General features: G+C 35.9%; 2 protein-coding genes across 4 annotated transcripts; both read left to right on the top strand.

Moving 5' to 3' along the window:
- Positions 1 to 710: 710 nt before the first annotated feature.
- LOC115953284 (UBP1-associated protein 2C-like) lies at positions 711 to 9,839 on the top strand. Of its 3 annotated transcripts, none has more exons than XM_031070882.1 (7): positions 711 to 1,020; positions 2,244 to 2,364; positions 2,579 to 2,722; positions 3,662 to 3,858; positions 3,962 to 4,037; positions 9,114 to 9,454; positions 9,586 to 9,839. In XM_031070882.1, the coding sequence occupies exons 1-6, from the start codon at positions 881 to 883 to the stop codon at positions 9,450 to 9,452; spliced, it is 1,017 nt and encodes a 338-aa protein (XP_030926742.1). In that variant the 5' UTR covers positions 711 to 880; the 3' UTR covers positions 9,453 to 9,454; positions 9,586 to 9,839. The 3 variants fall into 3 exon arrangements, with proteins under 3 accessions (XP_030926742.1, XP_030926743.1, XP_030926741.1); XM_031070883.1 differs by having other exon boundaries at positions 754 to 1,020; positions 9,114 to 9,242; XM_031070881.1 differs by having other exon boundaries at positions 756 to 1,020; positions 9,114 to 9,420.
- Positions 9,840 to 11,373: 1,534 nt separating this feature from the next.
- On the top strand, positions 11,374 to 14,105 carry LOC115952342 (transcription termination factor MTEF18, mitochondrial-like). The gene has a single exon (XM_031069501.1). The coding sequence runs from the start codon at positions 11,666 to 11,668 to the stop codon at positions 13,433 to 13,435; it is 1,770 nt and encodes a 589-aa protein (XP_030925361.1). The 5' UTR covers positions 11,374 to 11,665; the 3' UTR covers positions 13,436 to 14,105.
- The last annotated feature ends 1,188 nt before the right edge of the window (positions 14,106 to 15,293 follow it).

Below are 15,293 nucleotides of genomic sequence, written 5' to 3'. Positions count from 1 at the left end.
CCAAAGCAAATTCAATTCGCTCACCACGGGGAGGATCAAGATTGGAAGAATGACCACTAGGAATAAACAAAGAAAGGATGATTGATTTCAAATCCTAATATCTTCTCATGATGGTGGATATACATATGTTATGAATAATATAAGGATATAAAAGGCGAAATAAAAAATGAAGTAATCCTTTTACAAACTTACGAAACTCTCTATTTGTCAAATTGGAAAATGAGGTAAACTATAAGAAATAAGAAATAAATTGGATCATTTTTTTTTTTTTTTTTTTTTTGGGCATACTTTAAGGATTTGATTGCTAGTTTTGAGAGTCTAACAACTTGGAAAGTGGGCCACACTTACTTTTTTTCTTTTTTTTTTTGGGTTAAGAGGGTACTGCATATTGGAAAGTGGGCCAGACTTACCTTCATATTGAATTTTTTTTTTTTTTGCATCATTTTTTTTTTTCTTGCATCATTTTTAATGTTAATTTATTAGTAGTTTATATTCTTTTATTGATATAACGCAATCAATCGTCCATTGCCTTATAGCCTGATGGCATTTCTACCTACATTGTGATTGTGAGGTCCTTCTCTCAGACTCAGTGTTCGATCCCTGCTTTCCACATGGCTTGTCCATGTTTTTATGTGAAAAATATAAATAAATAAATAAATCCAGCTTCTCTGACTATAAAAGTGACCGTGAATTATTTATTTATTTTTGGTGAAACGCAGTTTATTTCGTATTTAATAATTTGTTGTATCCCATTCCCATTCCCATAAAATTAAAAGGTAAAACCAACCAAGCAAAGCCCTAAGTCCTAAGCGGAAGTACCCAAATTCATTTTAGTTCACAACAGACAACACAACACAGCTCGGTTTTGATAGTGGTCGAAATGGAGGACGTAAAGAAGAGAAAGGTGGGAGAAGCAGTGGGAAACGGAGAGACATCATCAACATCATCATCTGAAGAAGAGATGCGTTTGTTGCTTGACCCTCTCCCTAAGCCCCAGCTCGTCCATCTTCTCTCTAAACTGTACATAACATAACATAACCTCCCCCCCCTTTTTTCAATACTTGTTCATTCCTATATTCTTTCTTTTCTTAAATTTCTTTCCATTTCTCTTACCTCCCTTTACTTCCCCTGCAATTTTCATAACGCTATAGATTTTATGGTTTACTATACCCCCCTTTTTTTTTGTTAATAATATCATGATCCCATTGTAAAATCATGATTTTTTTTTTTTTAAATTTTAATTTTAAATTTGAGATTTTAGCTTCAAAGAATTGGTAATACGTAGTCAATTTCAATTTTCTAGCAACCAAATGTCACCTGGGTTTGTTGGGAAGTTGTGCTATGGGAAATTGAATAGATTAACAGAGTTCCAGTGGGTTTTGTTTTTTTCTTGGTCCAATGGAAAATCTTTGGATATCTCGTTTTGGAATTTGGCTTGTATGTTATAGTAGTAGATTTGATGGTTAATAAGAGAAACACTTGCAGTATTATAAAATTTTAGTACAAACGAGTTACCAGCTGATATGGCTGCTTAGGGGTCGAGTCAAGCCAACCACACACTCTTTACCCTGTGAACTTGGCGCTCGGAGCATGCAAATAACCATGTAATTCGATATGGGCAAAAAGTAGGTAGTAGATACAGTTCCTTAAGTGTTGTATCTTTGGTTCTCCAAAAAAATTAAAATACATTACTGCATTGACCAATGTAACACAAACATAATTATCATCTTTCCCAAGGACAGTTAAATTCAATGCAATCATATGTTTAAATTTAAGTGGGGAGCATAAGCTGTAACACCTAAGGAATGGTAGCGAAGTTTTTCCCATTGTGTAATCACGTCATGAGACTGTGTGAGTCCGACCTCAATTCCAGGGGTAATTATAGAATACTCCGGAAGTACCATAAATGCGTACTTCCTCCCTCTCACATAATTGTGGATCCTATTAATTAAATTCATAGTGGGATCCACAATTCATGTGAGAGGGATGGAGAAGGGGGTATGCGTTTATGGTACTCGTAGAAGATTCTATAATTTTCCCAACCCCAGTGAGCATTGCATCAAAAACTGGCCTCGTTTGAAACATCCTTGTGTTTGTGTATGCATGTACTTATCAATTCATGTTGTATGTGAGAATGTTGTGCTTGTGTCATGTGAGAAGGGGCCATATGAGTGTTGCTACTGACTGTATGCTGTGTGATTGACCCTGTGCATGTGTGTTTGTTTGCATGTTGAGGCATAAAGAGGCTCCCAATATCCTTCAATTGCAGAAGAAATTAGAAGTATTGCCAGTGCAGATCCTGTCCATCGAAAGCTTTTTGTTCGTGGCTTGGCCTGGAATACCACTTCAGAAACCTTGTGTGCTGTGAGTGCATTGCTGACTGCTGATTGTATTTTGTGTGTCTTGCTTGTGATTGCCCATAAAACATGTAACTGGAAAAAAGTTATTCACTCATAGATACTTAATTCGTTCAATACACTTACATTTTTTAACTTAACATCTGGTGTTTAGCTATTTTTTCTGTTGAACTTCTAAGAGAATCTGAACACTGAACATTTAAAGTCATGTACTTGTCCAGGCATTTCAAGTGCATGGAGAAATAGAGGAAGGTGCTGTGATCTCTGACAAAACAACAGGAAAATCACGTGGTTATGGTTTCATTACTTTCAAACATATGGAGTCAGCTCATAATGCATTGAAAGCACCTAGTAAAATGATTGATGTGAGCATTAGCCAATCTAGTATTTTTGCACATGAGACTTCTCATTTAGACATGCATGTAGATCTTTCCTTCTCATTTAGACTCTCTCTTTCTTTCGGAGAGAATGCATGTGCATGTATTGTGCTTTGAAAATATGATTTAAGCATTGTTACCAGTAATGCTATTCACAGGAGCACCTTTATTTTTCAATTTTATATATAAACAAAGTATGTTCCTAATAATTGTTGACTAGGACATGCAGGATGGACAAGTATTGAGGTACTCAAAATGTGTGCATAACACCACATACCCTTGAATGCTATATGAAATATGCTTGTTTTGTTTTCTAGTTTAGGACATAAATTATAGTTGAGAATGCGTGTTAAATTACACTTCATAGGTGTGTGCAGTTGTACTGCTTTTCATTAGTATATGTTCTTGACATGCAAAACTGATATCTATTTGAATGGGGAGAAAACATTCAAGGGAAAGAGACAAGCTATCAATTAAACCATATCTGGAAGATGCATTACAATTTGAGAGGTTGCACAACTGCAGAAGGGAACTAGATAGTTGGTGTGCCTGCTAGATTGGTACAACAATAATCTACAGTTCTGAATAAGTTTCTTGTGTGGTCTTATAGAATATTTTGGAATATAAACCTCTCTTCGTCATTATATGGCTCTGTTTGCGGGGTATTGGGCTTCTTAGGGTATTAATTATGATCTTCACACATTTTTACCTCTCTTGCTCTCTCTCAATGATATACATAAACACACTCACACATACACATTGTCCATACCGTGTGTACAGAATCATATTTTCCCCATGCTGCATCAAGGTTATTTAAATAACTAGGTTAAGATCAACAATTCCATCTTTTTATATGGACTGTTTGGTACCTTCATAATAATTAGTTTCTTGTTTCTGTTTCCTGGTTGCTTGAACATCTTCATTTAGGGTCGATTAGCTGTTTGCAATCTCGCTTGTGAGGGCTTAAGCGGAGCAAGTACAACTCCTGATTTGGCCCAGAGGAAGCTCTACATTGGGGGCTTGTCACCAAACATTACTAGTGAGGAGCTTCTCAAATATTTTGAGAAGCATGGTGACATAGAAGAAGGTTCAGTTGCATATGACAAGGATACAAATGTGTCTCGGTAAATAATTCCATGGCCATCTCATGTTTTGTTAAGATATTTCTTATTTTTTACTTTTGTGATACTTAATTATGCAATCATCATTCTCAATTTTTATGTGTAGTGGGTTCGGTTTTGTTACATACAAGACTGTGGAGGCTGCGAAGAAGGCCATAGATGATCCAAACAAGATCCTTGGGGTAAGTAACTATAAGATTTATGTCTATTCATGATGTTCAATATAGCTCTCTTCATGCATGACCATTTGGGCCTCTGCCCAAAAAACAATTATGTTTTCAAACCCCATAAAAGAGTTTATATATATATATAATTCTATAGTTGGGGAAAATCCCATAAAAGAGTTAAGAAAGAAAGAAAAGACTTTCCTATAGGAATAAGAAATTTTATCAAAGGAGATGGTAAGGAGTTTATGGGGGGTTCTTTTGTGTCATGGTAATTGTTAATTGGGACTATTGGTGGAATCCTCGTTATGTTGGATAAACGAGTGGTTGAAAAAATAGACTGCTCAGTGAGGAATCTTTCAGTATCTTTCTTATTCTGGAATGTGGATGATAGTTTTGAACTGGGGTGTTCTAGTGTCTTTGGACCAAATGATGATGGTAGAGCTTAGGTTTATGGGAAGAGTTGAAAGTAGTTAAACAGAAAAGAGAAGCTCCTTGGTGTGTAAGGGGGACTTCAATGTCATGAGATTTCCAAAAGAAAGATGAAATTATCAGAATTTTTTGCAAGCAATGCAGAGGTTCTCAGGCTTTATCACAGAGCTTGAATTGTCTTTCCACTAGAAGGGGGTTCTTTAAATGGGTTGAGAATCAAGATCAACCCTTAGGCTCCGTTTGGGAGTTCATAAGGGAATGGAATGGAATGATTATAAGGGAATGGAAATGAATGAAATGTATTTAAGTAAGGGAAAGGAATGGAATGAAATTAATTTACCTTAATTGAATGTTCTAAAATAAAGGAATAGAAAAGAATGAAAATGAATGGAATGTAAATAATCTTATTTGGGACCAACATGGAGGGAATGAAATGGAATCATTTTATGACAATATTACTATTAGACTCTTATTTTAAAATAAAGGGTTGAATATATAGGGGTATTTTGGAAATTTTAGTAAAAAAATCATTAAATCTAATTCCATTCCCTCTTATTCCTCCCAATTTCAGGAGAATGAAAATTTGAGGTTTTAAGGGAATAGAAAGGAATGAGTGTTCCTTCCTATTCATTTCATTCCCTCCCACTTAAATTTTCAAACAAGAGAATGGACTTTCCATTCCCTCTATTAAAACTCCCAAATAAGGGAAAGGAAGAATATTCTAAAATTATTATTTTCATTCCTTTCCATTTCATTCCATTCCATCCTCTCAAACGAGGCCTCACTCTCCCGCATTGGGCATTTTTAGCTTTGATGGAGGAGCACATCCCAAATGTAGTCCAGCTGTTGATACCGTGATATATTTTAGACCTGTAACCTATTTTATTAGATTGTGGTGGCTTGTGAAGTAGTAAAAGTCCATTTAGATTTGAGAACACGTGGCTCAATGTAACAGATTTCTTTGATAAAGTGAAGGAGTGGTGGGAAAGCAGTAGCGTGAAGGGCTCCACTAGTTTTTTTTCCCCCCTCCCCTTTATGTCCAAGAAAATCCATAAGCCAAAAGGTGATTTAGAAAAGTGGAATAATGAGGTTTTTTCGGATGTAGGTGTGGAAAAGAATAGAGCAGTTTTTGAGATATTGAGGCTGGATTTGAAGGAGGAAGGGTTTGGTTTAGATGATGAAGACTGTAGTAAAGATGCATTAAAGACAAACTAGAAGAGATTTCCCTGATGCAAGAAACAAGATGGAGACAAAAATCTAAAGCACTTTGGTAGGAAAAATGGTATGGTAATACAAATTCTTTCATATGTTGGTAATGTATGTGGATGGAACATTGTTGGGATAATTTTTTTTTTTTTCATAAGTGATTTTATAAGGAACTTGTTGATTGGCACCCAAGGGTAGAAGACATTGAGTTGGCAACACTTAAAGAGAAGGATGACAAGTGGCTTGAGAGTATGTTTGAGGAATAGGAAGCATTTTTAGCTGTCAAAACTATAAATGAGGGTACAAGGCTCTTGGTCTGGTTTTGTCAATGTCTTTCTTCCAAAGATGTTGGGTAGTGGTCAAAGAAGATTTGATGAAATTTCTTTAGGAATGTCTTGCAGAGGGAACCATTGAGAGAGGCCTAAATGCATCATTCATAGCTCTTATTCTGCGAGGGCAGGCGAATTAAATATTAGTGATTTATAATGTTCAAGTTTGGTGTGAAGCATTTACAAAACTTTAGCAAAGGTGCGGACTAATAGATTGAGGAGAGTAATGGGCAAGCTGGAATCTGAATCACAAAACACTTTTGTGGAGGGTGGTGTTTAGACTTTGTGTTGATAGTAAATGAATGTTTAGATAACAGTGTTTGTCTTAAGATTCTAGGAATAATTACAAATTTGACATTGGCTAGGTATATGACCATGTAAATAGGCCAGCCTTTGTTATATATAGAGAAAAATATGAGTTAGGAGAAATGGAGAGTGGGGCTATGCCAGAGGTGGAAGAGCTAGCAGTGGCTTTGGGGTGTAAGGTAAGTTTTGTATGTATTATCTATTTGGCTTACCATGAGTCTACTTTTGAGGCTTGTTCTATCATGTGGAATGTTATTTTAGAGAGGATAAAAAAGAGAATTGGCAGGATGGAAGAAATTATACCTTTCTAAAGGGGGTAAAATCACTCTTACCAATCTATTTCATGTCTCATTTTACCATGTTGGTCAATTTGGCTTGATACCAAGGGAGTTATACAGGGATTACTTGGGGAGGAGAAAACTCATTTAATAGATTGGAAGTCTGCTTGTGTGCCATTATGCACAAGAGGGTTCGGTTTCCAACTGCTTGTGTGCCATTATGCACAAGAGGGTTAGGTATCAAAAAATGAGTATCTTTTAATCATGAATTTTTTGGGAAGGAGTAATGGAGATTGGTGCAGATCACGCCCGTTTATAGGCATCAACACTAGTTGGTTGGATGATGGAGGATTAATTGACACTGATTAAGCTCAGATTGATCTGATACCATTTTTCATTCTAAAAGTAATTTGATTAGGGCATATATCCCATTTGTTCTAATTGATTTTAAATTATTTCCTCATTTGAGGTAACTATGAAAGACCTACTTAAAGGTTCCAAGGACCATTGTTGGACACATCAATTTTGATGAATGAAATTGAGTTTAAAATTTTCCATAACTTCGTGGTGATTCCAAGCAGCCCTAGGTGGTGAAGCCTGGGGTTTAGTCCTCTTACCACTCTTTTTTTCCCCCCTGTACAAATCCTTAGCAATCTGATGTGGAATCAAAGATTTATCAAGAGGATGATCATTTGTGGAACCAGTTGGTAGTATCATCCATGGAAATGGTTGGTGGCAGTAAATATGGGGTAGGGGAAGGAAGGTGGGCTTCATATCTAAATCCCATAACTCAAGGATGGAGATTTGGAAGGCAATCAAAGTAGAGTGAGATTTCTTTTCCAATTTTTTTGATTTATCTTTAGGGATAGTAGAAGAGTTACATTTTGGCTTTGATGTTTGGTGTGATGATTTTGACTTAGCATCTTTATTTCCAAAGCTTTTCCAGCTAGCTGCAAATAAAGATGCTAAGGTGTTTAACTATATGGAGGTCATCAATGGAGTTCTAAATTGGAATTCATCTTTGTTAGGGCCGCTCAAGATTGGGAATTGGATATGATAAATAGCTTTGAGTTGGTGTGTTTAGCCTGGGTTTGTGTGGGAATAGAGCATAAGGTGTTTTGAACTTTATATAGAAATGGTTATTTTACTGTACAATTGTACTGTGAGGCATCCGCTTAAAGAATGATGGCTAAATCATATTTTCCTTGGAAGGCAATGTGGAGAGTGAAGGTAGCTATGAAGGTGGCTTTCTTTGTGTAGATTGCTTGCTTGGGAAAAATTCTCATGGTAGACAATCTTATTAAAAGGGGGTTTATGACTATTGTGGATTGGTGTAGTACATGTAATTAAATAGACGCATGTATGGATCATTTGCCTCTGCATTGTCCAATTGCTGTGGAATTATGGGCTTTCATATTTGCTGATTTTGGAGGAAAATGGGTTATTCCTAAATTGGTGCAAGGAATACTTCAATGCTGGGGGTGGAGACTCAGTTCATTCAGAAAGAGAACATGGAATATTGTTCCATCTTGTTTAATGTGATATCTATGGAGGGAAAGAAATAGAAGGATTTTCAAGGGCTAAGCAGTTTCAGTAGAGATAAAAGTCCTAGTTTGCTGGGGCTCTTTTCTACTAGGATGTCTTTGAATGTTTTTTTTTTTTTAGATGCATTGTACTTTTGACATTTTAGGGGAATTTCTTAGTATATAACCAATGTACTTGATTTTAGTTCCCTCTCTATCATTTGTATAACTTTTTTCAAAACAAGTTCTTTTACTTGTTAAAAAAAAAAAAATTTATATATATATATAGAGAGAGAGAGAGAGAGAGCATAAAACAAGTATGAGATTGCAACTTTGACAATTTATGATATATTTTCCTTCTTCTGTTCAAGGAAAATGAAACTGTAAAAAACAGCTTAATTTGCATAGTTTTCTGTATTTCTGAAAACACATTTTCTTTCTTTTGTTGATTTTTTAGACTAACATAAATTTTAGAATGTAATAATTCTTTAGGTGACTAAATTGTGTAAACCTTTGTACTCACTTTCTCAATTCAGTAAATTTTTTATTACTTAACCAAAGATAAAAGCGTATTTTTGTGAGCACATTCCTCAGTTTTATTTCCTGAGAACAAAACCAAACAGGGCCAAATGGCCATTGTTGTTTTCTTCATTTTCTTTCTGTTACTGCCAAGTTTGTAGAGGTAATCACAGAAGGAAAATGGTTGGAACAAAGACACTACCCTTGGAAGAATATAGTACTTTCAGGGAGAATGAAATTCCTTATGTCATGTTGTTTGTGATTCAAATAGTTAGTTCAGTAATGATGTTAAGGGATACATGATTCTTTATTTTTGGGTGCTGTTTGCAGATGAAAGTGTAAACTAATTTATTTTGCCAGCTTTAAACTAAACAACCTTATTTTTAGAAGTTCTATTTGAAATATTTCCTGAGCAGTTAACATAATTCAAGAGTCTAAGATTAATGTGTACATCTACCCTTCAAGTTTGGAAAGCAATCGTGAATATTTTTTTCATTGCAGGGGAGGAATATCATTGTGAAGCTTGCCGATTCCCACAAGGGAAAATCCTTGCAGACACAGTTACCCACAGCAGTGGTTCCAATGGCCTTACCAATGGCAGCTGGATACCCTCAGCCTGGAAATGCACATGTGAGCACCACTCCTGTTGCCTACACTTACCCTCAAACTGTAGCATCATACCCTGTTTCTTCTTACCCTAGTCCTCCTACTGCACCTGCTCCATACCAGGCACAACCGCAAATTTCCTATGCACCAGTCACCTTAAAGAAAGAATCCCTTGGACTCCCATCAACACCAATGGGAATTGGTGGGTACCCATATTACCTCTCCAAACAATAACTGTGAGTCAACTGTAAAGATAGTGATATGTAACCTCATTCTTTTTTCTCTATCATTGTTGCTCTGATCTCAACTACTACTACAATGGTAATTCCATTTTTCACTTACTCTATTGTATGTCATGGTTCTGCAGGTTGTCACCTGGTTTGGTGCGTCTGGAAATTATTTGGTGGGATTAGGTGATGGGAATTCGTTGATGGCATGAAATATAATGTTTGAATGTTTGTTTCTTGTAAGTTTAGCCAAGAATAATGTAATGCAGTTCATTTACAACTGTAGGGATAGATGGATAGTTTCTACTAATTCTGTAGTTCATATGATGTTTTTTCTTTTCTTAGATCTGAAGCAGAGTAATGATTAAGTTCTTAATATTGGTTTCTCCTCCTAGTCCATTAAGCTTTCCTACTAGAGCTATTATGATTGCCTCTTTTTTTTTTTTTTTTTTCTTTTTTTTTTCTTTTTTTTAATCCTTAATGTAAATACCAAGAAGCATCAGTCGAGGCTGAGATTGACGATATAGAAGCATATTTGCATTAATGTAGTCCTTTGGTGCCTAGCGTTGAATGATCGCTGCATTACCGATTTGCTTGCTGGGCAGCCGTCTGAACAAATTTGTATTGTGTTTTGAAAGCCTTTTTGAGTGAGTAGAAGCATTGGAGATTGTTTATCGCTTGATTGAGACATTGCAGTTGATTGGAAATGAAGGAAAATAATGTATGGATTGGGGCGATTGACAGTGCATAAGGGATTGGGATGGAAATGAAAGAAAATGATTGAAAAATGAAGTTGGTCCTTTTTTTTCACTAAAGTACATTTTGATCCTTAAGTTTAGGATTGTTTTCATTTTGTTCCCTTGTTTGATATTTTTTTATTTTGGTCCACTAAGTTTTATTTCATTTTCAAAATGGTCTTTCTATCTATTTCCGTTATTGATCTGGCTCTTAAGATAAGAGGGGGTGGGGGGTTGTTTGTTGGTGAATCAAAATGAAAATCTCAAACTTGAAGGTCTAAAATGAAACAATCCCAAACTTTAAGCATTAATGGTGTGATCAAACAAGGGAAATGTATAAAAATCTCTAGACATAGGAAAGAGGCAAGGCCATTTTGATGCAACTTAGGATGGATTTAAGTAATTACCCTACATGTGAATTGTGTTGCTCACAACCTTATTAGATATGTTAGTGGTTTCTCGGTGTGAATGGAAGATGTTCCTTCACATCTTAGTGTTGTACTTTCAGCCAATTTGGTTGTTCTTGATTAATAAAATTACAATTTTCTTCTAAAAAAAAAAAAAACTTATATGTGCTCTCATGGGTGTTAGGTTTATATATGTATAAAGGTAGTGTCTTATGAGACATCTTGAAAATCTTATGAACCAAGAGTATGGTGGAAGAAAGTTAAAACCTCTGTATTTCTTATATGTCTTTCAAGTCCCTTGAATCCATGACATGTGTATTCTCAAAGGGACTATGAATGATAAGTTAAACTGTCCTTTTTTTGGGAGGGAGGGGTGAGTTTGATTTTTGTAAAAATGTCAAAATGCAAAAACAACACCTAGAATTAGTTTTTCCTTATAGTTCCCCAAGGTTTTTATACTCATAAAATTGATCACTGAGACTAACTTTCATTCATTCTTGTGGATGGAAGAATCATGTACCCATTACGAAACTACATTAAGAAGACTCGTTAATTGATTTACATCATTGGTCACGTGATTTTTCCGTTTATAAGAGTTAACGACCCAACTATCAATTCGGTGGATATAAAACCTCCTGAAGTTATAAAAAAGAATCGAAACACGTGGATATAAAATTTGGAAGGAGTATCGATTATACTGCAATTTGCCGGAAATACCCCTTGTCTCAAAACGACAGAGATACTCACACACTAGTGACTAGTCCCACTCCCACAGACACATTCACATACACTCACACTCACACTCGTATTTGTTGAAAAACCCTTTTCTGTGAGTCTGGGGTTTAGCCAACGGCTCTGCAACCGAAGTTCCCTCCCTCTCATACATGGCTGCCGCTGATTCAGTACCAGCATTACAAGTGAACTTCGCAACCTAAACACTCACGCTTGCATAGGCATGCCCATCAAAATCAACGGTAAGTATTTCAGTCCAAATACTTCATATTTCATTGCTATTTTTACCTTCAAATTTGGCATTCTGGCTTCTCTGTTTATTCAAATCTCGGAAACTAGTGGTCATGACCCATTTGGCAAAACTCAGAATACCTTCCATTCTCAAATGGGTTTCTTCAAATATTAGTGAAAACCACCTTGGATCATCAAAATGGATACTTTGGCAATCTCGGACTTTCCCCATGGCCCAAAACCCTAGATATTATTCAACAAAAAGAACTGTTCAAACTGAAAAATGTGAACTTTTGGATGAAACTTCATCTGCTAATTCCAAAAAAGTTGTGAAATTTTCTCTTGCCACACGGAAAGCAGCACAAGCTGCATTGTTGGATTATTTGCATTCAACTAGGAGCATACAGTTTGTGGATGCTGAGAATATGAGTAAAAACTCGCCACATTTTCTCGAAAAGCTGTTGAAAAGGGTCGAAAATGAGGGGGACATTGGACGGGCTATTAGCCGGTTTTTGCGGTACCATCCCATTAATGAATTTGAGCCCTTCTTTGAGAGCATGGGTTTGAAACCTTCAGAATATGATCCTATTCTTCCGCGCAAGTTGATGTTTCTTAGTGATGATGATTTGTTGCTGGAGAATTACCATGTATTGTGCAATTATGGGATTGCGCGTAAGAAGATTGGGATGATTTATAAGGAGGCAAAAGAAGTTTTTCGGTATGATTCTGGGGTTTTGTCATCAAAGCTTAAAGCTTATGAAGAACTGGGACTTAGCCAGTCTACTATGATTAAGTTTATTGTTCATAGCCCTTATCTTTTGATAGAAAATGTAAATTTGGAGTTTGTTCAGGTATTAGAGAAGCTAAAGAGTTTTGGAATGGAAATTAGTTGGATTGAGCAGAATTTGTTGGATGGGATTACTTATAACTGGAGACAGATGCTTGGGCTTTTATGCTTGTTTAGGAAGATGGGATGCAGCGAGGAGCAGTTGGCTAGACTAATCATTGAGCATCCAGGGATTATATTTGAGGGCTCTGGGGATAGAACACTGTCTCTAATTGGGTTCTTATTGAAATTTGGGTCTACAGTGAACCAGATGCGTTTGCTGTTTCTGCAGTTTCCACAAATCCAAGTTGGGAAATTTGTGTTGAATTTGAGGCAGTGCTTTATGTTCCTGAATGAGATCGAGATGGAGGTCACAGAGGTTGGGAAGATTGTCTGCACTCATGCCCTATTACTTGGTTCATGTACTTTGAAGAAAACTAACAGCTTGCTTTCTAACCTAAATGTTGGAAAGAAGCGACTTCGTAAACTTGTCCTGGAGAACCCACAAGAATTGAAGAATTGGGTTCTAGGAACTAAAGTTGAGCCATTACCAGAATCAAGAGAGGAACTAAAATCAAAATTCCAGAAGTCCAAGTTTTTGTTGAATTTGGGATTTGCTGAGAATTCTGAACAAATGAAATCAGCAATTAAGGTGTTCCGAGGCAATGGAGTGGAGCTGCAGGAGAGATTCGATTGTATTGTGAAAGCTGGTTTGAATCAGAAGGATGTTTTTGGAATGATTAAAGTATCGCCTCAAATTCTTAACCAGAAGAAAGATGTGATTCAAATGAAGATTGATTTTTTTGTAAATGATTTGGGCTATCCCTTATCATCTTTAGTGAAATTCCCATCATGTCTTTCATATACAATGCAGAGGGTTGAGCTTAGGTTATCAATGTATAATTGGCTTAAAGAACAAGGAGCAGTAGATCCCAAGCTGTCCTTGAGTACTATAATTGCAAGTACAGAGAAATTATTTGAAGAGCAATATATAAATCATCATCCTAGTGGCCCTCAGGTTTGGCAGGATTTGAAGAAAAAAATTTATTCTGTATAATAAATTGTTTTATTACTTGTACTTTTAAGGGTTTGGCAGGCAAGTTATCTGCTAGTTGGTATGCAAAAGTTCTTTCAATCTTTCTTTTACTTTGACAACTTGAGAAATTCATTAATTGTTTTTTTATCCACATATCTTAAACTGAAGCCAAGTTTCATCCAGTTAGCAAGCATATAAGCAAATATAAGAATCAAAGCAGGTTTAAATCTAAGTGATAACTAATTATTTTATTCATCAACAACAAGACAAGAACAGGTAATGTTTCTTATATTTTTTTTTCTTTTTATTTTCTCGTTATGCATAGTGTTTAAGCATTTCTACATATCATTACAAAGGCATCAACCCATTGTGTATATGTGGAATATGAAAAGAGTCCATTATGCTTCTAGTATTAAAAGAAAAATTTTGCATTTCTTGAGAAATTGTTTCACATGGAGGCAGTGCAATTGTGTTTCTGTTGTATTTTGTTCATTATGAGAAAAAACTTATTCTTTAGAAAATCATGGCAGCACCGATGGGGAATAAAATGAGAGTCATTTGAATTGGGTCAGACCCTTGAAAAGCTTATCTCCACGTGTACTTGTTATTTGACCACCAGTACTCTGAATTTATAATACTTCTTGATCGTTAGTTGCTAAATAGATGGAAAATATGAAGTGTACTTTTTTTTTGGGAGAGGGGGGGGGGGGGGGAGAGTAGGGGAGGTTGTCCAATCAAGTTTCAATCAGTGGGGTTTTCAAAAAAATTATCTGTAATCAGGCTATTCCACTTCCAAAATTTTAATAAGAACTCTGCTTGTCAACAGTTAATTTGTATGAAATTACCCCATAGCTTTAATATATTTGTCTATGTAGCCAAGAATTATGAGCTGCAAACTTGTTTAAGTTGGTATTTTTTAGATTCTATTAATATTTAACCAGAAAATAAAAACAAAATACTATGGTGATGACACTACCCATATATTTTGGTATCGTGCATGCTGGATAAATAACATTTCATTGTTGGAAACATTTTACCACCTACGCTCATTTAATGGCTGTTTTGGTGTTGAACCAAATGTTCTTAGTCCCTCCCTACCTTTGCTTTCAGTTGTTCTTAATATCCCTATATATGATAGACATAAAATGCTTCTAGTGCTATGTTTCTGGTGTTAGAGGCTGATGTACTTCTTCCTGATTGGGTTTATCTGCCACTCAGTGGTGTGCAGCACGTATGACCTGACCATTGAACTGTTGAAACAAATCAAATATTAGGTCATTTATTTGTGAAGCACACATTTTGAGAGTTGTCTTATGCATGCCTATAGCTATTACCACAAACTTACCTTAACTCAGAAGCATTATTAGGGTTGACCACAATCTGGCTCTTGTATTGCATGGAAATAGCGAAGAACATTCACAACAAGGGTGCTACTTTTTATCATATATTTTGAACAGTCTCCTGGAAGCTAGCCCGAACTGAGGATGGTGCTGAGTCGGCCAGGGAGATAAGGTTGTGACTGCAAAGCAGATAATCTGATTATGTGTTTGACGGGTTTTCCCAACTGTAGATAGTAAAGGAACGCAGTGCTATAATTCCTCAACATGGACACAAGGCAAGTTGTATTTTTCTGGAATCCTTTTTGAACTAATGTGAGCACTCTCTTATTCATAACAAAAAGAAAAGAAAAGAGGAGCATAGAACGTTTTGGATGATATGCTGAATCTTACTTACATATAGCATGAATTCCTTATTAGCCAATCATATTCAAGAAGTATGGTTGCAACTGATACTAATTATTCTGAGATTTTTGATAAACTGAACACTGCCAATTGGAGAGTCAAGCTCATAGTAAAGAAAATTTTGCAGCAGCCTCATT

The sequence above is a fragment of the Quercus lobata genome, chromosome 7 (genome assembly GCF_001633185.2).
Source record: "Quercus lobata isolate SW786 chromosome 7, ValleyOak3.0 Primary Assembly, whole genome shotgun sequence".
Classification (NCBI taxonomy): Eukaryota; Viridiplantae; Streptophyta; class Magnoliopsida; order Fagales; family Fagaceae; genus Quercus; species Quercus lobata.
The sequence above is the reverse complement of the archived record's forward strand: the minus strand, read 5'-3'. Positions and strand labels throughout refer to the sequence as shown.

Coding starts and splice junctions, on each gene's coding strand:
- LOC115953284 (XM_031070881.1), top strand. CDS start 881: ATGGAGGACGTAAAGAAGAGAAAGGTGGGAGAAGCAGTGGGAAACGGA. Junction 2,365..2,578: donor CTTCAGAAACCTTGTGTGCT/GTGAGTGCATTG, acceptor GTACTTGTCCAG/GCATTTCAAGTGCATGGAGA. Junction 4,038..9,113: donor ATCCAAACAAGATCCTTGGG/GTAAGTAACTAT, acceptor TTTTCATTGCAG/GGGAGGAATATCATTGTGAA.
- LOC115952342 (XM_031069501.1), top strand. CDS start 11,666: ATGACCCATTTGGCAAAACTCAGAATACCTTCCATTCTCAAATGGGTT.